Here is a 23,091-nt window from a genome sequence, read left to right as displayed (position 1 = left end):
ATTTCAGTGCCTGAGCACTGAAAATATTTACTTTCAGTGTTAGCGGCTAGGGCTTGCCTACGTGGGCAGTTAGTTATTTCAGACTAACTCCATGTGTGGACACTCCCCTCTGAAAATGTATTAAGTCAAGTCAAGAAAAACTGTCTTACTTGGAGTATAAGTCAACTGTACTTTAAGTATTCAAGCGGAGCCTGGGGAGTGTAAATTCCCACACTGCCTTAATCCAAAGGAGCTTTCAAGTGAGGATGGCCCCTGAGGTTTTTTGTTTTTACTGAGCTTCAAGTATGAAAACAAATTAATTATTTTTATATTTAGAGAGCTGGTGATGCTGATCTGGGTTGAAATGCTTACTGTTCTCAGTTGGCCGTTGCCACCTCAGCCCTGCCAAAGGTTCTCAAGCCCCAGGAAAACTCTCATTTGCAAATGCTTCAGAGAAAAATTGAAACACAGATGTGACTGTGCTGCAACTTTGCTCTTCACGTGTTCTCCTTCACACCTTCAAAGTCTGAATTTGGCTGGCCTGGTTATCCCCAATGTCTGAACACTCTAATGTCAAATCGTGTTTGCTTAATGACACGCAGCTAAGCCTTGATTAGGACATCAGAACAAAACCTGCTACATCTCCCTCACACCAGCCTCTTCACTTCTGGTATCATCATCCGCATCTAACTCCTCTCTGTTTTTCCCACACACAAGTTCCACGGCCTGGGGATTTTATCCCTCAATCGTACCACTGCTGTTCCTGAACTGAATGCTCCTACCCTGTTCCTCCTGTGTCAGGCTGTGCCTGGCTGCGAGCTCTTGCCATGGGGATGTGCACGGTGGTGCAGCCAGAGGATGAGAGGGGCAGCCTGAGATGGGGAGCAGCCACAGCATTGCTTTCCCACAAAGGTGCCAGATCAGGCTTGGCTGGCTGCTGTAACCAAAAAAACTGCAGAGGGGCTCTATGGGAGCCTCGCTTGTTTTGCTCTTTAGAAACTGCTGCCTGATTTCTAGCCTGAACTAATTCACAGGAATTTTATACCCGCTTGTTTTTAAGCAAATCTTATCCTATAGCTTAAGTGACCATTTTCCTGGTTTTCATTCCCTACGTACTAATGAAGAAGCATCCTCTTTCCTCCTGGTCTTTATTTGCTGCACACTAACCAGACCTCTGTCTATTAATCTCCTTCCATAACAGTGGCTTTCCGTTCCCCTGCTTGTCCTCGCAGCCCCCTCCTGCCCCTCCATCGTGCTGCGATCATCCTTTCTCAACGTGCCTGACTTGTGTGAAGTTCATTAGGGCATGAGGCATGGCTAGACAGACTAACCCGCTCATCATCACCGTCATCTGGGTTGAAATATTTACTGCTCCCCGCTGGATGTCCCTATCTCACCGGCAGACCTGTCAAAGGTTATTTCTTTCTTAGCCCTGTCATTTTCACTGTTTGTCTACTTTCTAACCCAATTTAGTGAAATGATGGAGAAAGGAAAAGGAAAAGGAAAAGGGAAAAAAGGAAAAGGAAAAAAAGGAAGGAAGAGAGAGCAAAAGAAAGAAAAATCTTTTCCTAGAAAAGGGCATTAACCTCTGGCAGGCAAAGGCAACGCACAAACAACTGACAGCAACTGACTACCCTCTTCCCCTGGGTCAGCAGTGACCAGGTTAGTTGGTCTGATTCTGCTCTCAGAGACTTCAGTGGCATATTATATTAGCAGTGTAAAGCTGCTTGTCTCTTATTATCCTTTAAACCCACCACGAAATGTGAGACAATTTGTGCAGTGTTACACGTAAAGTTTGCTGTGAATGTAGTTTGAGATTGAAGCTTATGTGTCCTCGCAGTAAATGTACTTACAAGAGTAAATGAGTTGGACAGATACTGCTACATTACTTTGATGTGAGCCCCATCAATTTTTATAGAAGCTGCAGTTGCTCAGCACATCTGAAAAGTAGACTACTTATGTTAAAAAACGCATATTGTGGTTTTCAAATGTAATGTACCTTGGTTAGAAGTATATGTGCTGGTGTTTTACAAGTACCACCATGAATCATGAATTTACTAGATGGTTTCATACTTTGTTAACCCACATCAAGTAATGTGGCTGTGCATTTTAATGACTTACATTTATCTAAGCATAGATAAACAAAGTCAAACAAGATTCTAAGATTATAGGGATCTTTACTTATCTCACTAAGGGACACAAGACATGCTTTCAAGCTTTCTTTATATGAGTCATCCGTATGTTTTGCCTTTATTTTCCCCAGAAACTTCATTGTTTTTATCACAGAGTAGGTATAACTGGCAATTTTGGATAATATACTATTGTTGGTTTTGTCTTGCAATTACAAGTTATCCATGTGGTTTGACATGATTTAGGTTTGCCTAAATTTTCTACCAAAAAAATATTAACTCCTGCACCTGCACGAGGGTGTTGGTATTTAGGAAACTTTAGAGATGGGATGCAGTTATTGCAATATTATTTTTCCTTTTTCTTTTTTTTTCCCGTGTTATTTTCCTAAAGGTTTGTAATGTTCTGTACTCTCACTGCTGAGAGTATAAATCCCAGTTCTGTCATCCTTTGCAGAAAAGGATTCAATAGTGTAATTTAATGCATATCTTTGATCCTCAATGGAATCTGAACAGCACTTTGGAGAGTCACTTTTCAACATAAGCATAAAAGCCCTAAAAGCCTGAACAGTATTTGCCCTGTTACAATGCTGCTAGAATTGCTGCTGTCTGTTTCCAGGACCTTTGCAAAACACGAGTACGTGGGGAGAGTTAAGTCAGAAAACATGCGAGGGGAAGAATTGAATTAGCGTACCATTTCGCTTTCTCAGCCTGTTTCCCTTTCAGCCAGCAGTGTACACTTTCAGAGGGAAGCTGGTGTCCTGCTGCAATGCCACCACCCCATCCCTCACAGGCTTGCCTTCAGCAGCCTTCCCTGAAGCTCACTGTTTGAATTGCTCTGGACAGAGGCATACCTGCGTGCCAAGCAGCAGGCCCCAGGGTACGGGCACAAGTGCAATGTGGGTAGATCTGGTGTTTAGACTAAAGTTTTGAGCACCTCCACATTTTGAATTTGTGTTCCTATTTGGGAAATTTAAGCTTCATCCAATTGTAGCAATTCATAGAATCATAGATTCATAGAATGGTTTAGGTTGGAAGGGACCTTAAAGATCATCTAGTTCCAACCCCCCTGGCATGGGCAGGGATACGTCCCACTAGACTAGGTTGCTCAAAGCCCCATCCAGATTGGCCTTGAACACCTCCAGGGATGGGGCATCCACAACTTCTCTGGGCAACCTGTTCCAGTGTCTCAACACCCTCAGAGTAAAGAATTTCATCTTGATATCTAATCTAAATCTATCCTCTTCTAGTTTGAAGCCATTACCTCTCATCCTATGACTACATGCCCTTGTAAAAATTCCCTTTCCGTCTTTCTTGTAGGCCCCCTTTAGGTACTGGAAGGCCACTATAAGGTCTCCCTGGAACATTCTCTTCTCCAGGCTGAACAAACCAATCTCTCTCAGCCTGTCTTCATCAGAGAGGTGCTCTAGCCCTCTGATCATCCTTGTGGCCCTACAGAGCCTGCTTATGTCCTACTAGACACAGTACTCCCAGTGGGGTCTCAGCAGAGCAGAGAGACAGAATCATCTCTCTGGACCTGCTGGCCATGCTTCTTTTGATGCAGCCCAGGCCTTCTGGGGCCTGGGCAACACATTGGCCTTCTGAGCTGCAAGCACACGTTGGTGGCTCGTGTTGAGCTCCTCATCAACCAATACCCCCAAGTCTTTCTCCTCAGGGCTGCTCTCAATCCATTCTTAATCCATTTCTATTTCATTCTCAATCGATTAGTTCCTTAATCTCTACCATTTTGCGTAAGGTATTGACAGGTAAATCTAGATAGGCCAGTTAGGGAAGTCCCTTGCTATGCTGCCAGGAGCTCCTACCCCCTGCACGGCCCAAAGGATTGTCTTCTGCACGCCTCAAGCAAAGGGAAGTAGGTTTATTTAAACCCTCTCAGGGAGACACATCTCCCACTGGGAGTTGGAGCAAGGCTGCCAGCCTTCAACGTGATGCTGCTGACACATTCCATCCTCCTGACTCTGCATTGGAGTGATCATCTTTCGTGCAGGGGCATTAACATCCAAAATTGCCGTGGCCACTTGCAAAGCAGGCATGTGTCGACACATTAAGTTCCACAGGAATAGCTCTCTTTTTTCAGCCGCTAAGCTCCAGCCATACCGACATGCATTTTAATACACTATTAGATGTCCGCTGTATCAATAAAAAAGATCTATTTTCAGAATTACTGTGAGATCTGAAAGCGCTAGCCTGTCAAAAAAAAAAAAAAGTTTAAAAATAAATCTAAGGCAGCTTAATAAAGGAAAATTTAACATAGCTGTAAAAATAAAATCTGTTCCACACTGGAGTGTTTGGCTCCAAGTGGGGATTTGGCTGACTTGTGGTCAGAGCTCTGCTGTTTGGCTTCCATGTTCGAACTTTAAAATAGCTACCCAGCCCCGGGTAATGAAGAACAGGTCTGTGCCCCTCGCCACTCAGCGGACTGGATGTATCTTTTTTTTCTCTCTGTTCTTCTATATATCTCGATCTAACAGGAAGCATGTATAATGTTTCTCCTCATCTGGTGCTTCTCCATAGCAGAGGCTGCTTTCTGTCAGTGCCGGTTCATGTCAGATGTTCCTTCTGTAATTTTTTAGACTTCCCAATTATCATTCCTTCTTTTCCCCTCACCCCTGGTTGTGAAGTGAATTTAGAAACTCCGGATGACAGCAAGTTCAAGGGATGAGCCTCTTCTCATTTTCCTCATTCTTGTAATTTTTTTCCTTAAAGCCATAATCTGCATGTTTTGCTACTATCAAAAAATTTTGCTTCAGAATCCAATCTGATTTTTTTCCTTCCCATTTAGGAGTTTAACAGCTTTGTTCAGTTTATCAAAAAGGACTCCTAGTCTTTCCTATACCCAAATATATTCTGTACTGGTTCGTAGTGAAATTTTGTTTCCTTTTTAGAACATTTTGTCAAGACTTATAGAAAGCAGAGGAAAATTATGAATACTCCTTCTGTAATAATCCAGAACATATTTGAGTACATTTGTCAAATATGATGAATGTTCTGGAAAATGTCTGAAATACTTACAAGTTGGCAAACCAGTTTTTAATTTGTCCAATTTTATGAGGCTGGCTAAACCCTGCTACTTTTATTCTTCCCTGGCACCCACAGGCTACCAGGTGCAATGTCACAGCACAGTACTAGCAGACATACAACAAAATAATCTCGTTTTGCCATATATCCTTTTTGTAAGCAACAGAGGGTCGTGTAAACAATGAAATTGCTCTGTTGTCTGAGATTATTTATATTCTTTAGCTTGGAGCTGTTTTTCCCCTTTCTTCAGAGTTTGTATACTGTGCTCTGTCAGGAAACGGGCAGGTTTCTGGGCTGTTTAAGCACAATGGAAAATGCTCTCTTTGTATCTGGAGCAGGAAAATACTCTGTGCTGTGTCACTCAAGCATGGCAACAAGGAAGAGATGGTAAACAAAAATTAGAGCAGCGAGCAATCAATTCATGTAGTAATGATTTTTTGGTTTGTTCTAAATTCCAACATAACCTTTCTGTCCCTTTTTCAATCTCTGCCTTGGGTTATCTCCAAATGAAATGAGCTCACTCCGGAGGCTTTTGCTTAGCAAATACAAAATGTGGTGTGTGGTTGCTCTGCTGCCTTGGTGCTGCTGGACTGGGAGCAGAGTGGATGGGTGTTTTACATAAAGGCCATCGTAATAAGTTGCCCTAAAGGAGCATGAAAGGGAAATGCAGCATAAAACTCATGGGGTTTGTTCTGCTCTCAGTGGGTGCACAATGACATCAAAGGTGGGATTGCCTTGGGAAAAACCCATCACCATCAACTTCATTCACATGAGCAAAATGATCTCACCAATTGCAACAAAGTCCTTTTTGCCAGAAAGTACCTATTTATCTCTAAATAGTGTATGTTCCCCTGCCTGTTCTGCAGAACCTGCTCTATATTTCTTGAAGTGATGTATACATATGTGGACTGATCCTATCATATGTTCTAGAGCTGATATTTACAAATTTTTGATAGTCTACAGGTGGTTTCTCTTTCTATTCCTTTTCAAACATACTGTACTATACTATCTATACTATAGGATTTATAGAATACTAATTACTATTCTGTAGTTTGAATCAATTACAGTTTCTCATATTATGAGCCAGACACTCAGTACCAATATGTTAAAGGCATTTAAGCACCTAAAGATGCCGTCAGACAGCTAGCAGGATTTTCACTACTTCCCATGGGATTTAGGCATCCAAAGTCCCACTAGGAGTCTCTGCACTGCCAGGAAGAGACTTTCTGTACATCTGGTCTTTAAATATTTGCAGACACATACACCTATATGTGTTAAACTCTGTGGATGTGACTTATAAACGTGAAATTAAACATATGTAAATGCAAGCAATGCAGCAGCACGTTATGAAAATTATGGATAAGCATTGAAAGAGAATTAATTTGCTTTGGCGTAAATAGCTGATGAAAATGTTACAAGATTTTGTTCTTATCAACTGACTAAGTCCCCTCAACATGAACCCATGACTGTGGAGATTATTGTAACAGCAGGAAAAACATTTGTGAACTGTCATCCCTTTAGTAGCTCTCAGGAAAATATGTCTTGGAATATCTCCTAATTATGTGTGCAGGGGGAGGAGGCTTGGATCAGGATTACTGTTTATGTTGGCCTAAATCTTTGCTCTTTTCAGTTGCGCATTGACAACACCTTATGGTGTGGTGGGTTGACCCTGGCTGGATGCCAGGTGCCCACCAAAGCCGCTCTATCACTCCCCTCCTTAACTGGACAGGGGAGAGAAAATACAAGGAAAGGCTCCTGAGTTGAGATAAGGACAAGGAGAGATCATTCAGCAGTACCATCACGGGCAAAACAGACCCAACTTAGGGAAAATTATTTTAATTTATTACCAATCAAAATTATCAGAGTAGGGTAATGAGAAATAAAACCAAATCTTAAAAACACCTTCCCCCCACCCCTCTCTTCTTCCTGGGCTGAACTTCACTCCCGGTTTCTCTACCTCCTCCCCCCGAGCAGCTCAGGAGGATAGGGAGTGGGGGTTGCAGTCAGTTCATCACACGTTGTCTCTGCAGCTTGTTCCTTCTCAGGAGGAGGACTCCTCACACTCTTCCCCTGCTCCAGGGTGGGGTCTCTCCCATGGATGACAGTTCTCTGGAAACTTCTTCAACATGAGTCCTTCCGCAGGCTGCAGTTCTTCACAAACTGCTCCAGTGTGGGTGCTTCCCATGGGGTGCAGTTCTGCAGGAAAAGCCTGCTTCTGTGTGGGTCCCCCATGGGGTCATAAGTCCTGCCAGCAAACCTGCTCCAGCCTGGGCTCCTCTACTCCACAGGTCCTACCAGGAGCCTGCTCCAGCACAGGCCTCCCACTGGATCAGTGCCTCCTTCGGGCATCCACCTGCTCCAGTGTGGGGTCCTCCACGGACTGCAGGTGGATATCTTCTCCCCTATGGACCTCCATGGGCTGGAGGGGGACGGCCTGCCTCACCATGGTCTTCCCCATGGGCTGCAAGGGAATCTCTGCTCCAGCACCTGGAGCACCTCCTGCCCCTCCTTCTTCACTGACCTTGGTGTCTGCAGAGTTGTTTCTCTCACATATTCTCACTTCTCTCACCTGGCTGCTGTTGTACAGTTGGGGTTTTTTCCCCCCTTCTTAAATATGTTAACACAGAGGCGCTAACACCACCCTGATGGGCTCAGCCTTGGCCAGTGGCGGGCCCATCTTGGAGCCAGCTGGCATTGGCTCTGTCACACATGGGGGAAGCTTCTGACATCTTCTCACAGAAGCCACCCCTGTACCCCCCCACTACCAAAACCTTGCTGTGCAAACCAATACATATGGGTTGAAGAGGGTTGTTCGTGAGCATAGAGGCATTTCATGTCTTTACATTTAGGCTATTCAAAGCTCACAAGACATCATTAAAAAGATTAATGCAACTGTAGAAGTAAAGTTGTTTATAAATACTTAGTTTTAAACCCCCATTATTGTTTCAGAAGTCTACAGTCTGTTTAAATATTTTTTTTCTCTGAAAGTGTCTGTAGCTATTTACATAAGAACATTGGTAGGTTTATGCAATTTAGAAAGTGAATGGTAGAGATTACTTTTTAAAAATAAAATGTGCACTCTGGATTTTGTGGTATCCAGAGCACAAAGCAGTCATTAGCTGTAGCTCCATTAGCTGTAGTACCAGTCACACAGGCACTTACCCTATTCTTTTTTTATCTGATGTATCTGTAACTCTACAAAGAATAATCACTAGAAGAAGGAGTATAGTCCTCTCTAGCAGAAAACCAGTACTACTTGGTTCAGTCAGGTACATTGCCTGTAACTGCTCATTGCTCAGTGGTTCAGTAAAAAGTGTAAAATTCCCTCAAAGCACTTCACTCATACAGTAATATACTGGGGAGGAAATTCCCTCCTACCCACAGCTAATGACCAGATTATGTGTTGAAGCAGGAGCAGTAATAGCCTTTGCAATGGTAACTTAGGTTATGCCATGACTACTGTGTCTTCTAATTCTTTTTAAATTTTCTTAAATTACCTTCTAATATTCCTACACTATATTTGTGGATGTGTTTAACTATTTGGTGTATGAAGCATCTCCTTCCTTTTGCTAAATGCATTGGGGTTTTGTTTGTATTCTTTTCTTGCTATGGAGAAGATAAGCAAGACCACTTTTTATAATCATCTTTACAAAATTACCTGTCACATCTTATTTTGTCTTTTTTTTTTTCAGAAGGAATAAGCATAGATTTCAACCATTCATTAAATGGGAAAGATCTGACCTTGCTGCTAATGATTTCATGTCCTTTTCAATAAGTTTTCTATTCCTATTTTGTTTTTATTTAAGATGAGGTGAGAAAAATTGAACTTCAGACATAATATTAAATGGCATCTGATGAAATCGGAGATTGAGTAAAATCCAAATCAGTAAAGAGGCTTTGTACATCTGTGTCAAGAAATAAATGTAAAGGGATGTAATTGGCATTCAGGAGAGAAAAGAGTCTTGTCACTACCCTTAACTTTTCCTACTTTTTATTATTCCTCAAAAGGGGCTTCTAGAACATAAAAAATTCAGTCTTATCACAAAATGGAAGTAAAGCTGGAAAAAAATACACCTGGCATTTTGATTTTTTTTAAATAAAGATTATAAAAGCTATATGATAATACAGGGTTTTTAAAAGTTTGCTCACTTCTACTAAAGAAACACAGGGTTTCTATGAGCTTTACCTTAACCATCATTAAATTAAAAGTGCTTGAGAAAATGCATGAGTGATGGATGCTACAAATACAAAAGGTTACAATCCATTTTCCTTCCAATAAACATGTGGAGGTTTCCTATGCCCATTACCTCAGAGAGAAGACAGGTAATTTAGTGCATACACATAATAAATCTTTGTGCGAATCGAGACCAAAATAAGTCATCAATGTTAAATGTTTAACAATGTGAAGTATTTAAATAAAGCTATTAGCTGTTTCTCATATATAATATATAGAATCCTATCTTACTTTGAATGAATTCCAAGATACAAAATAAGCTGCCTTTTACTTTCAAAATACAATCAAATGATTTACAGTCATTACATGTATTTCCTTTGTTTCATGCAGGATTCGTCTAGCCAATGCAGACTAGTCCTTAATGACACTGGAATCTTTTAAACAAAGCAGATACAACACTTTTGGGCTTAACCAATTCTGCTGGATATATTTTCTCATTAATATAACTGTATATATTTAAGGAAAAAATAATTAAAAGTAGAAAATCAATAAATTTAGACATCACATTTACCTGCATTCCTACACTTAATTCTCCAAACTCATAATAATTTAATCTAATATTCCCAGTTTGTATAAATAGCTCAGATCTAAGCTGGAATAAACCAGCATCAGTCACGTTAAATTTTTGTACCTCAGATTTTTCATTTAGACTTTGTTCCATTTTACTAAGTGGGGGTTTCTGATTTGGGCTTTGTTGGTTTTTTTTCCCTCTCTACCTTTTTTAACATGAAAGCAAGGACAGATTTTGAAATTTCTTGCCATATGTTTCTAACTGCCTATGAACCACCTTCAGGACCCTGATTAGCACAACTATTTTTAAGGCTGCTTCTTCCTGTTCTTAAAATACACATATTCTTGTTTCAGTGTAGAAATCGCACTGCTCCACGTTCTTTACGCTCCTGCAAAGAAGCTTGCTACATTTGGCTCTCTAGCAGATTCGCAACAAGAATGTAGAGTTAGTCCTGAAAAGCAAAATTTATAACCCTGGGTATAAGTATGTTAGCTATTAAATCATTTAGTCTCTCACTTTCTTGAGCATGATTTCTGAAATCAGTATTCCTGGGTTGTTCAGATTCTACCTTCAGAGATGATTTACACTACTGCAAAACATGTCTCCTTTATTTTGCATGGCTAATTTTCCACATTATTCAGCAGGGGAGGAGGAAACGGTTGTTTGTTTTTTACAATTTTGCAGATCTATCAAAGGCAACAAATAAAACAAATTATATGCAGTGTGTATTTCAGAATCCCTATTTTCACAGCAAATTAAGTTCAGGTGCATTAACTGGAGTAGCACACAGTTACTTAAGTAGCAAAATGTATGGTGTAATTGTCCCAAATTTAAGGATGGGCTGTACTGTAAGATTTCACATTCATATGGGATACAGAAATAGAGCTCTGATTAGTAAATTGTTTGTAGTATTTTCCATCCGTACAAGGCTTAGAAAAAAGGCCTTTCTATGGAATGGAGCATTTGCAACTTCAAGACGAATCAAATTTCAGAAAATTCTCAAGAGATGGAATCCTCATCACTTGAGTCTTTATAATCACTTGGATCTTTATAATACCAATTAGATAAAGTGGCATGAAAGTAGAAGTTACTGTAAGACACAATATTATACCAGCAGAATGCCTTCATGACCTTCCACGTCTTTTCCACTTCTACCTTGTATAGCTTTTTTCTAGGGCTCAGTCTTAGGACTTATGTCAATGCCTGAAATCATTTGACAAAGTGATTATCATTTAGTCAGGCATGACAATGGAGTCAATATGACCCCTCACACAGGAAAGACAAGATTTCCAAATAAAGTGGTTTTACCTGGTACTAAATATGAAATTATTGGTGCAAATATCATAAATTCAATCTTTTTTCAGCATTGCCATGTAACTTCATTGCAACTAATCCAGGAGCTAAACCTGCCTACATGATGAATGCTAATTATTTTGTTTAACCTGTTTTTCCTTCTAGTCCTATTAGAACCTGTTCGTAATTAAGCCTAATTATATTCATGTTCTGAAGTTAATTTAGAAGTGGACAGTCCATTTGGTTACTGAAATGAGGTTATTTTCTCCCTCACCTGCTGATTCTTCAGTCATTGCAAGAGCAAGTCTTGCACCCTGCCTGCAGTCCAGAAAAGCCCCAAGAAGCCAGCCCACCAAAGAGGGCATCTGGGCCATACCAACAAAAATCCCAAACAAATTAGTTTCCAGGCATTTTCCTTCCACTGCTTCTTGATGCTAAGTATAAACTTAGACATGTCTGAGCCAGATACAGCCTGCAACTTCCTTGCACATGTTCCCTGGGAGAAATGGATCTATAGAGAGGGAACAGGGAGGCCTGGCTATATTTTAAGTTATTATTGAGTAGCAGTAAGAGGTGTGTTAACACAAGGCACACCTAAGTTCCTATTCCTATTCCAAGGGATTTTCAACTTGCCAAGGGATTTCAGGCCCTGGGCTATGAAAAAGGGTCCTATTGGCCTTTAGTAGGGATAAAATTCTTCACCAGCTCCTCTTGCCCCCCTTTTGTAAATAAAAGCTTCATGTATTCTTTTGACATTTTGTATGGGATTCCTAATAACAGTTTGGGATTTCAATGCATCAAATTAATAATGAGATTTAATAGGACAAGAAGGAGAAAATCAGATTAAACCAAAATAAGCAGCATTCATAACATACGTAGGCTTTTCTAGTTACTCCAGGGATTAATTGCAATAAAGGAACAAAGGGATAGACTCAAGAGCAGGATTCAGATCACTTAAGTTTAAGTGTTTAAGTTGGAGATTTTGGTATTGCTCACATTCAAACCCTTCTCCGAAAAGTGAAGATGGCTTTAGGACTCATTTTCCTCTCAGTGTCTAAGTGCCACCAAAGACCAGACCGTGCAGTAACACTTCCTCCCCTCCCTGTCCCTTGGGAATCCACATGCTAAGTGGATCCTATTGAACCTCCTGGTTTTCTTGCATAGTAATCTACCTTTGGTACATGTGATTACAGGATGACTAACACTGCACGAAGCATGGCCATAGAGAATGCCTTTACACCCAGTTGCTCGGGGATTAGGCTGTTCCTTCAGGATGTGTAAGACCCATAGGTCACTCCTTTGCCTGGAGACGGTGATTAGGGGGAAGTGAGAAGAGACAAATCCAGAAGAAAACTGGTTCTTTTTTCTTTAAATGAAAGAACTAATAAACACACTTGAATTCCTGTAGAATAGCTAAATCTTCAGACACAAAAAAAAAAAATCCAGTGTTTTCTGAAAATATAGTTATGACCCTGTGGATACATACCAGCTACATTATGGATCTTAGCATTTTGGTTGCTTGACAGCATTTTGAAATCCAAGTGCTGTGATTTGCTTATTATCCGCTCACGGTCGTCTTCCACAAGGTAAATGCATATTGCTGTAACTTTTTCTCCAAATTTTATCAAGCCACGTGGCATGTAATGTCTTTCATAAAAAGTTCTTGTTTACTAACAGCTTTTTATTAATTTTTTTCTAATAACAATGGCTGTTTCTCAATTGAGTTCATTATTATGAACTGATACATTGCTAATGTATCTGTGCTTTTAATTTTGAGACGCATCCAAGCATCAAAGTGAAGTGTGTTATTTCAGAACTTTAATTGTTTCAGCATGCGGGCACTTCTAATAGGTGCATGTTCTTTCTTAATTAAAGACAACTCTTCAAGATCAGTACACTGTGCCTCGCTGATCCGTGATTGCCTGAGCTAACTCCCAGTCAGCCAGCAAAGCTCCTAGAAATCCTGCTAAAAACTGAAGGCTAAAAAAAACTTACTCTTTAAACAAGAATGATTTCCCTTGGCAGGATGCAGAGATGAATCACTGCCGACGCTTTCCTTTAAGAGCCATGTTAATAAAACTGGGCCAGATAATACTCCTTATTTCTGAAACATCTTTTTCTTAGGCAGCCTCATATTTCACACAGATCTGTGGTAGGTAGCCGGACAGCAATCAAATGCTAGTCTAGAGAGAGGAATGAATTTCTCCTTCCATGTATCCACAATGGGTATTTTAGTAAATGAATGTTTTCTAAACTGGATCTGCAGAGCTCTTTTATTTTTGAAGATAGGTAACATTTTTCTCCAGACAAGTTTGGACATTGGAATAAAGTCATACATGCCTTAATATTTGTGTAACTTCAATCATTGTATGAACTAACAGAAGTCAAGTGTGTTTCTGACAATTCTACAGAGCACAAAATTTAGAGTTGTGTCATGGATATCAGTCTCTTCACAATACACATCTATACAGCCACATTTACCACAGTATCCAGATACCTCACAATTTTTAGCATATTTATTCTTAGAATATCCTGGGTCATGGAGAAGCGTCAGGCACCACTGTAAGACCACTTAACTTTCTTGGAGTCATCATGACTACTTGCAAACCATGAAGACCACGAAGCAGTCTGGAGTTCGGCCTCTTGTGAGCAGTACGACATGACCGCTTCCCTGCTTACCTGCCCAGACACGCACGCTGGCTACACCTTGGCTGTACAACAGAACAAAACCTCAGGGTCTTCCATGCTTTATTTCACCCTCTCTTTCTCCTCCTGCACCTGCTCTGATTTCTCCCAGGAAAAGGACTTTAGGTGTATAGCTAGAGAGGTAACCGAGGGCTGGAGAGACCAGGGCTATGGGATGTACTGGCAAACACAACTTCATAGGAAGCCTGGTGCATTAAGTCTCCTTTAGCCCTGCATTAGCAGAGTGACCACTAGGTTGGCTTTCCAATGTGGGTACAAAAAATTTAGGCAATCTTTTGGCTTTAAAATTACACAGTCTCCAAGCTACAGCGTCTATCACAGTTTTCGCTTGGTTCTCCAGATGCAGAGGTGGTTAGTGTAAACATTCAGATGCCTTTCCAAAGATTGTGTCTCAAATTCTTATGCATCTACACTGTATTTCCTTCTTTCCCATGCTGTAACTGGAAATACAATCCTGGGTTATATCTGAAACTGAGAAGTGACGTAACAGAGTTAACCTTTGTTTCTTCTGACTCCAACACGTTTGATCACCTCATATCTAAGAATGCCATGTCAAAGGATATCTTACTGCATCCCTTGTTATTTTGCTTTGGTAGGAACAACGCTTTGAGGTCATATGGTTGTCCACTTTGTCCAATCCATGTCAACCATAATAGCCAGCCTAATGAGGTACATGAGCTCTAAGGCAATTTCAGCAGGCATATTTTGATGTTTTAGCATACTGGTGTAGCCGATATATATTAGAATTTTTCTATAGAGTATTAAGATGTGACCAACCAAATCTGCAAAACTGGTTCCTGAAACAAGTTCAGGAGAGAGTTCATTATATTCCATATCATATGATTTCTGCTGTAAACTGTAATTGCTAAAACAGATATTAACTTCACTGACTTCAAGTCAGTGACTGACAAATTTTAGAATTTGTTCCTGTCTCCTCTAAGGATTACCTTTCATCTTTACTAAGACAATTAATTTTATTTGTTCTCCTTTTTCTATACAGTGTTTATTGATCACTTTTATCATTCTTCTGTACTGTTTTCAAAGCGTCTCATAGATGGCTAAGTACATTCTATATGGATAGTTGGAACTGTGATTTTATGAAAGTCAGAAAGATATTGTAGTTCAGCTTGTAGGGTGTGTAAAGCAATTCAGAGCCCTGCTACCGCCCTTTGTTCTGGCTTGAATCCCTCTGTTGTTCCAGTTCGCACGCGTGTGTTGATCAGACTTCCAACCGCGAGGCTAGTTTTATTGCCGCACAAACAGGGATTAGTGCTGCGCTGCACTCGTTTTCACTTGTGCCCTGATTTCAAGCACTCTTTTCAAAGGTGAAAGGTTAGTAGAGTAATTCAGTGTGCCACTTCACCTGCCTGTGCCTCCAAAGAATTACTTAGTCTGTGCATTATTATTAATGATAGCAAAAGAGAGCAACACTTCTGCTGTAACATCACTGAAGGATACTATGATGCATTGCACATACCTCATTTTCCACATCAAGACTCACAGTATCCTTGACATGGTCTTGTAGGAGTTCATTAAGTTTAAAACAGGTGACATGTGGCAAACTATGGAAACTTCCTGAGGCAATGTGACACTATAAATAAAATTACTCACAAACAATTAATCTTTTCTTAATCCTTTTCTCTTGGAGTATTAAATTGTTCTATGACATATTTGGTAGAGCATATCTGACACTGCTTTTGTCTGCAGTTTGCACTGACCAGTCTTCTTGTAGCGCTAGCCTGGATGCCACTGAAAGCAACATAAGAAAATATAATTAGATAGCAAACAAATTTTTTTAATTAAGTTTAAGGATATTTTTGGTGTGCATCAAGCTGTCAGCATTTGGTTTTAAGAAAACCGGTGTTTCAGTGAATTATTAGTTTCTGCTTTTTCCCCAATCTTAATTTCTTTTTTTTTTGTTTGCCATTTGGGACCTATTTCTTAAAGGTTGATACAATATTAAAACCCAGAAAAATTGGATTCAGAAAACTTGGCTTTCACTGCAAGCCAATATGGGAATATATTCTGTCCTGCACTGCTATTTGCACTGAAATCACCAAACAAAATGTAGTTATTGAAAATATGAACTTTTATTTTGGGGAGGTTTAATTTTGGGATAACCAATCCTGCCTGTGTGGCTGTATAAAGATGATTCCAAGGCAGCTATCCTATAGACAACATACAGAGCGCCTGGACTTTTCCTGAAAAAAAAAGTTCAAAAAAAAACAAGCACTCCCAATTTTTATTTTTTTTTCAAAATGCAATGCAGCAGAATATTTGGAAAGAGAGGCAGGCCTAAAAAAAAAACCCAAACAAATAGTATTCCATAAACCAAAAGCTCTTCTAAATGTGTAACTGAAGTCCAAATAACTGAAAAATTACTTGGTGGTTTCACATGACCTGTCTAAAGGAAGGAAAGCAGATTTAATTTTTTGTGACTGGTGTTTCAGAAAAGGTAGTTCCATAGAGCCTGTCAATGGGATGCCTCTCACAGGTATGAGAAAAGCGTCATTTATAGCTTAGGAGATGGAATAAGAACTTTCAAGTTGCATCTCACCTTTGGAAATTCCTCCAGTTTAATTCTGCTTCTTCAGTTGGAGGCAAGCTCTTCTGAATTGCCCCTGATACAGAGCTGAATCTAAACTTGGACCAAAAAAAGTACATTGTAAATATTTGGCTGAAGAAACTGTGAGAGCTGTGGGTCTTTTTAGTTTTTAAGGTCCTCCAGAAATCTTTCTAAGAACCCATTTGTAATGGTGTAATAACTGGGTCCATCAGCTGTTCTCTATTAAAACTATAAAATACTGCAATATAAATATAATTCTACTTTATAAATGCTCATAAAAAATATATATATGCATACAAACACCCGTCATGTACATTTTAAGTCTAAATGTGTGTCTCTTTAACCATGTTGGCACTACCAGTTCAAATTTCATTGCATATCATGTGGCTGATGGAGAAGGCACATTGAAATCAAGCTGTTAAATACACCATCTCCGTTTTTTATTTCACTAGAGTATGTTTGCTGTATTTTTAAAAGAGCATTGAAAAGCCCAGGAGATGAATTCTGCTCTGAAATTGCTATTTGCTGACATAGAAATAGCTGTAAAAATACAAGCGGAGAAAAATACAGTATAGCAATATATTTTCATTTATTTGGGAGAAAAGTAGTTTTAAAGAAGAATTATGATCTGTCTCCTGAATGATAAAGCAGTATAACTAGCATTAAACACAGCTGAAATTTTGTAATGACCAAACCTCAGCTCATCCAAATCCCCAATAGCATTAACTCCCTTGAATTGGGCTGTAAATTTGATTAGCCTTACAACAGACATGAGACACGAATGTTCTTCCTTACGCAGTCATATTAAGTGGCTGCAAAAGAAGATGACAAGTCATCGTAGAGCAGCGCATCCAACCTTTGTAAGCGAGACAGGAGCTCCAGCTCGCCCAGCTTTCAAAACTACATTTAAATGCAGGGTAATTTCTTGAATTCTGGTGTAACATGAGGATTACATATGGTGAGGTGAGGGGGGATTTAGCAGCTGCAGTCCTCCTATAAATCATCCATGAGCTTTTCTTCACACTTTAGTTCTCTTGATTGACATTTTCCATGTAAGCTACATTGCTGATCCTTAGCTTCTGTCCATGCTTGTTTTATTTGATGCTTTTTTAATATATTTTTGTGACTCTTCCGCTGTCCTTTAACATGAAATCTGATGCTGTAACTCCTGGTGTCCTTCAATTTCACATGAAACTAATCCCGAGTATTGGATCACATTTTTTTCTTTAAACGAGCTAAAGGTTATAGAAATGTCCTAGGGCAATTTCTCTACGTGAGAGTTAGAGACTAGAAGAAATAGTAAGTTATGAGACCTTGAAGGTTCACAGAGTTGTAGCAGCTTCTCAGGTGAGCTGATGGTGGGCACCACGGCACGACTGCCCACACATGGCTGTCGCTGCCAGCACCACCCCCAAGGCTGCTCCCAGGTTTCAGTGCTGCCGAGTGCCGCACACGATCGCTCTGCCTCGGCCCGGCTTCTCCGGCCACCGCAGCCTTGAGGGATGGGGTACCCATGGCTCTCAAGCCAGGCACCGTGCATCCGGTGATCCGAGAGGTCCCAAAGTACACACGTCCTGCCAGGCCAGGATTCCAGAGTTTTGTTGTTATTAACTTATTCTGGGTTTATTTTAATTTCTTTCACTAGGTTGTTCTGATAACACATTTCTGGCTTAGCTTTATATTCCGATCCCTTGGTTTTCGTTGTCATTTGGACACAGTCCCACTTGGAGTGAATTTCTGAAATGAACCCGGCTTCACTGATGAATCACGCTACTTCTAAAACAAAAATAAATGAAAAAGCTAGAGCGGTTTACTAGTTATGGAAACAAATGTCTAACATTGAGAATAAAACCACAGATACATACAAATGTGAAATAAGAAACAGTTTTATGGTAATGGGAAATGGAAACGTGGGAGAATTGGGGAAACGTTATGAATTTTGAGATCCAGTATTCCTTTTTATCTCTTAATCAGACAGTTTACACAGCAGTTGTTTTACAAATACATATTTGGCCCTTCTTACGGAGATTTCACAATACTCCTTAAATAGTGCAGCCCAGCTGAGAACCAGGTGGTGCTCGGCCATGTGCTACTTAGTTTAGGGAATAAATGGAAACTATTGTTTCTTCCTCCTATTAGGTGGGACTTGGACACTGTAACCAAGGCTCATACATGTTGGGAATTAAAGTTTTTAATTGCTTTAATTAAGGTGCTTCATTTGTCTTGTAATCTCCATTTTATGGCCCCTCCTCGTGAAGTGCATAGCAATGGGGACTCACGACTCATTAAGTGTCGAGAGGTCTGTCTCCTTGGGCCTGCAGGCTGGCTCACTCCTCCACCAGGGACAATGTGGCTTGGGCCTGAAGCTGCCTGGCTTCATGAAGGTGCAGAAAGAGACCATTCACATTTCTGGAGGTCACACACCATCCTTATGTCCTCCAGCACAAACATAGTGGGCTGCATCAAATTGGCCAGTGTGCCACTGGTTGGGTGGCTCTAATCTGAAGTTAAAACTTCCCTCCTCACCAGCTGTTCCAGCTTCCCAAAGAAAGCTGTTGTACCTCCTGCTGGTTTTACAGCTTCACAGGAACTGCTGAAATAAGCTAGCTCTTCAAACACCTGTTGAAGAGTCCTTATTAAAGTCCTCATAAATAACTACATGTAATGACAACACACCTCCAGACCCTCTGACGGGGATATGAAATAGCTGAACCTCTCTGGCAAGAACCACTTTTCTGTTTCTTCAGTTTGGGGTCTCAAACGAGCAAATGACTTTGCCAAACTGTGTGTTTGTATTTTTATTCAGTATTGTTATAACCAATAAAATGTGCAGCCAAACTGCAAAGAACAAGGTTATTACTGTTATTACCGAGAGTACCTTTTGGTAGCATCCGCTCAGCAGCTGGTGGTGGGTGTAGCTAGTCCTGCTGATGCTACAGCAGGCAAGGACCTCTCTTTTGCTTCAGCAGTCCTGCTTCTCACAGACAGACACGGATGGAGGGAGGCAGTGCCTCGAGGAAGCATCCAAGATGATAGCTGATTTACAGGTCACTCCCTCGGTGGGAATTTACACTCCTACAACAAAAGCTCTGTAGACCTCAGACATCTTGCAGGCCGTCACCTCCACTCTTTCCCCAGCTGCCAAGCAAAATGCTGCAAAGACAAAGGCTTGAACATATGGATAAACGGCCCGGTTCCCTACAGTACTGGGCTTCAAGAGATTTCCCCACTTTCTTATCAAGAACTGCTCTCACTGATTGCCCCACCCCAAAAGAAAGTAGACACCCTCCCATGCTGGAAAGAGGTGAGAGAAGAACCTGTACCTCCCAAATCCTTCCAAAGATGGAAGTTGTTGAAACATTTCCTTGCTCCCTAAAGGAGACATGGATGGAAACCCACACTAGGAAACCAAACATTGTAATCTATCATCCAGGATTAGGGATGATGATATGATCCTTAGTACCCTTTCCATATATCAAGGAAATTGATTCACAGCTCACAATGTGAAAGACACGCTTTCATATATACATTCATCCCGCACATAAAAGACTTTCAGATTTGAACTGGGTAAACCCTTACTACAGCACATCACTTTTCACTGACTCACGTAAGGTTTTAGAAAGGTCTTAGCACCAGCACTTTAAATATGCACTAAACCTCATTAAGCACTCGCTACATTCCAGATGATAATGCCATGATATTCTTGCAACCCATCACAGCCAGATGCCTCAGAGGCCAAACCCCACCTTCCCCAAAGGCATGAAAACCAGCACATGCATTCAGTTTTGCTCCAAGGATTCCTTCGAAGTTCAACCCTTAGGCTCCATTTCTCCATGGGTCTTTGAAAGCGTTTCTTCTCACAGTGGTGTCACATCTGAGGAGGGTGTGGGAATTCACAGCAGTGCTGTCAGGCTCATCCCCAAGCTATGTTACATTATGACAAGGTTTCTCTGTGGCTACTCCCTCAATTTTTTTTCTGAGAGAAATTTTGCCCTTTCCCATTGCCCCCTTTACCCCGCAGTGCTCATTCCAGCCATTAACAACTTTGCACTCCTTAAATACCTGTGGACTAATAGCCTCCTATTTGCACAGAAAAAAATCCTTCCAGTAATCTCCTATATAGTTCTTCTCCTTGGCTGAGGAGTTAAAAGGGATATACATTCTAGTCTGAAACTTTTAAAATGGATCTCAGATCAGATATGCTGCTTTGACACTCATGCATGTAAAAATAGCAAAGTCCAGGCCTCAGTGACCTCCTCTGGATATATTAAGATATTAAAGGTAAGCATATGCAGGACTGAGACTACAGGGACTTAGTACACCACAGTCACAGTGATAACTTGCCTTAGTAATTCAGTAGGTGCAAACTTAAGATCCACATCACAGGCTCTTCCTGAAAGTAACAAAAGATTTTTTTTCATTAGGTATTGTTCCGTAATATTCAGTGATGTTGGCAGTAAGCCAACCAATTGATTTTTGGTTAAACCAACATATTTCTCCTATCATAAACTCTTAACAAAAAAAGCCCAGATTTACTCTGCTCTGCAGAAGCCCTGACATCTAGTCCCAGCTATTTCAGTGGTTAATAATGCAAACACCACACTCTGATTATGACTGTACTGGGGAAGCTGAGAGTCATATTGTTCAATGGCACCATCTTCAGTCAACTACAAAGCTGATTATTAACTGGCTTTAAGAAGTCATCTTCATCTGCCCTAAGTCAGGAAAAAACATGGGATCAGTGCTTCTGAACCTGCATGGTGTGTTGCTACAACCTCAGGAAATTTAGTGTTGCAGCAGAATTATAAAGAGTGTGGTCTCCCAAAAAAAGGAGAATCCCTATTCATTTCGTCTGCTTTAAACTGAGAAGAGAAAAATGATGACGACATACAGTCACTTCTTGGAATTTTGGGGTTTTTTTTTTTTTAGAGGGCTGATTGTTTTCATTTAATTATTTGTGAAGTAATTTGTAGATCCAGATTAATGTAAGAATACTTTTTCAGGTTGTTTCTTCATTTTGTAAATACAGAAATAGCTTGAAAAAACAAAATCATGCAGCATTCTGGCTATATAGATGCTCAGAAAGATCCCATAAATTAAATACCAGTTCCCAAAGTTTGGAATTAACTTTTGCTGCTTTGAAAATAATACTTACTGCCCTGATTCCTGATCTTTCTTTATGCTTCAAACCTAAAAGTATTTTAAAAAGCATTGAACCTGATAATTGAAATAGAGCCCATCCTCTTCTTAGGTGATAGTATAGATATTTGTGGGAGTCTAATACCATAAATAAATGACATAGCATGTTTATTCTTATCACCTGAAAGAGACTTTTAGCTCAAAATAAAATTATTGAAACATTTGTTTGTGAGGCAGAATTTTAGACAATTATTTTAATTATATATTTGCCAGAAGTGGATAGCTAATTGCCAGCCAGCTCCTCCCCATCTTCTTCCTTTCTTCCTGTATGCATGAGTCCTTTCAAAACGGGCCGAGTATATGTAGGCACATTGTTCTTACAGTTAAACCTAAGAGAACTGAATGAATCTGGATCTAAGAATAGCTTTTGCATCCTTCCAAGGCTGACGAGTTTTTCATGGTTTGTGTTTCCCTTTCAGCTGACCCCCTGGTTGGAAGTATTGCCACTCAGTATATGACTAACAGAGCAGAGCACGACAGAATGGCCAGACAGTGGACCAAGCGATACGCCACATAGGAACCTGCTCTAGGATTTGCTGGACCTGTGCAAGCACATTCACTAAGTGCATCAATAGCCCTTCCCTTCATTCTTATTTTTTATTAAATTTTGAACCATTTTGTGACAAAAGGTTGTCCTTACTTTCTTTATTGGGTTTATTTTTATTTGTTTTGGGGTTTTTTGTTCTGTTAACTTGAAAGTCATTTCCCTCAAATGTAGACAGGGAATTTTGGTTATCAGTGCAAAGAATGTTGGATCTGTAATAGTATAGAGCTTTGTCACAAAGCTTTGTATTAATGTGTGGTTTGGTTTTTTTTTTCTTTCATGTGGTTTTTGGGAAAACAAACAAATTCAGAATTATATCTCGTTTCTACTTAAATGTAGTGTTTAGGGTTATTTTTTTGTACTGAAGTCTTTAATGGTGGGTGCATGCTACTGGGAACAAGTTTTGTATAAAAGCTTAAAATCAAGAATCACTGTGCATTACTAAGACTGTGTTTATCACTAGCCTTCTGTTTCCCACACAAAAGGCTATTGCATTGAACAAATTAATATGTATTTTGATTTACTTAAAAAAAAAGTGCTTGTAAATTTCTTAGGGACCTGCCACTTTTGACTGTGGATCAGTTGATGTACACTTGTATTATTAAAGCACTCAATAAAACACTGTGGCTGATAAATGCACTTCTTGCAAGATGGTGCTTTTGCGTTTGTGCTGTATAGGTTGCATAGTCCTCACATAATACAACTACAGGTTATTTTTAGACCTAAACTATTCAATTCTTCTCAACAATGCATTTCTTAACTTAGAATTCTTCATTGTGTATGTCTTTGATATACAAACACTTTCCAAATGTTAAGGCTTTCCTTTCACCTGGCAGTGCTCAGTTCAACTATTCGGAAGCCTGTTGCTGCATCTTTTATACTATGGCTTTGCTA

At 40.1% G+C, this 23,091-nt stretch overlaps 1 protein-coding gene across 2 annotated transcripts in view; it reads left to right on the top strand.

Moving 5' to 3' along the window:
- The window catches only part of LOC141466395 (ubiquitin-conjugating enzyme E2 E2), a 216,946-nt gene extending 194,102 nt beyond the window's left edge, over window positions 1–22,844 (top strand). The window contains exon 6 of one of the 2 annotated variants that reach the window (XM_074150296.1): window positions 22,073–22,844. In XM_074150296.1, coding sequence (XP_074006397.1) covers window positions 22,073–22,170 — 98 coding nt within the window. In that variant the 3' untranslated portion in view covers window positions 22,171–22,844. The remainder of the gene's footprint in view (window positions 1–22,072) is intronic. The other variant, XM_074150297.1, reaches the window with a different exon arrangement.
- Window positions 22,845–23,091: the final 247 nt, after the last annotated feature.

This window comes from Numenius arquata, chromosome 7, assembly GCF_964106895.1.
Source record: "Numenius arquata chromosome 7, bNumArq3.hap1.1, whole genome shotgun sequence".
In the NCBI taxonomy this organism is placed as follows: Eukaryota; Metazoa; Chordata; class Aves; order Charadriiformes; family Scolopacidae; genus Numenius; species Numenius arquata.
The sequence above is the reverse complement of the archived record's forward strand: the minus strand, read 5'-3'. Positions and strand labels throughout refer to the sequence as shown.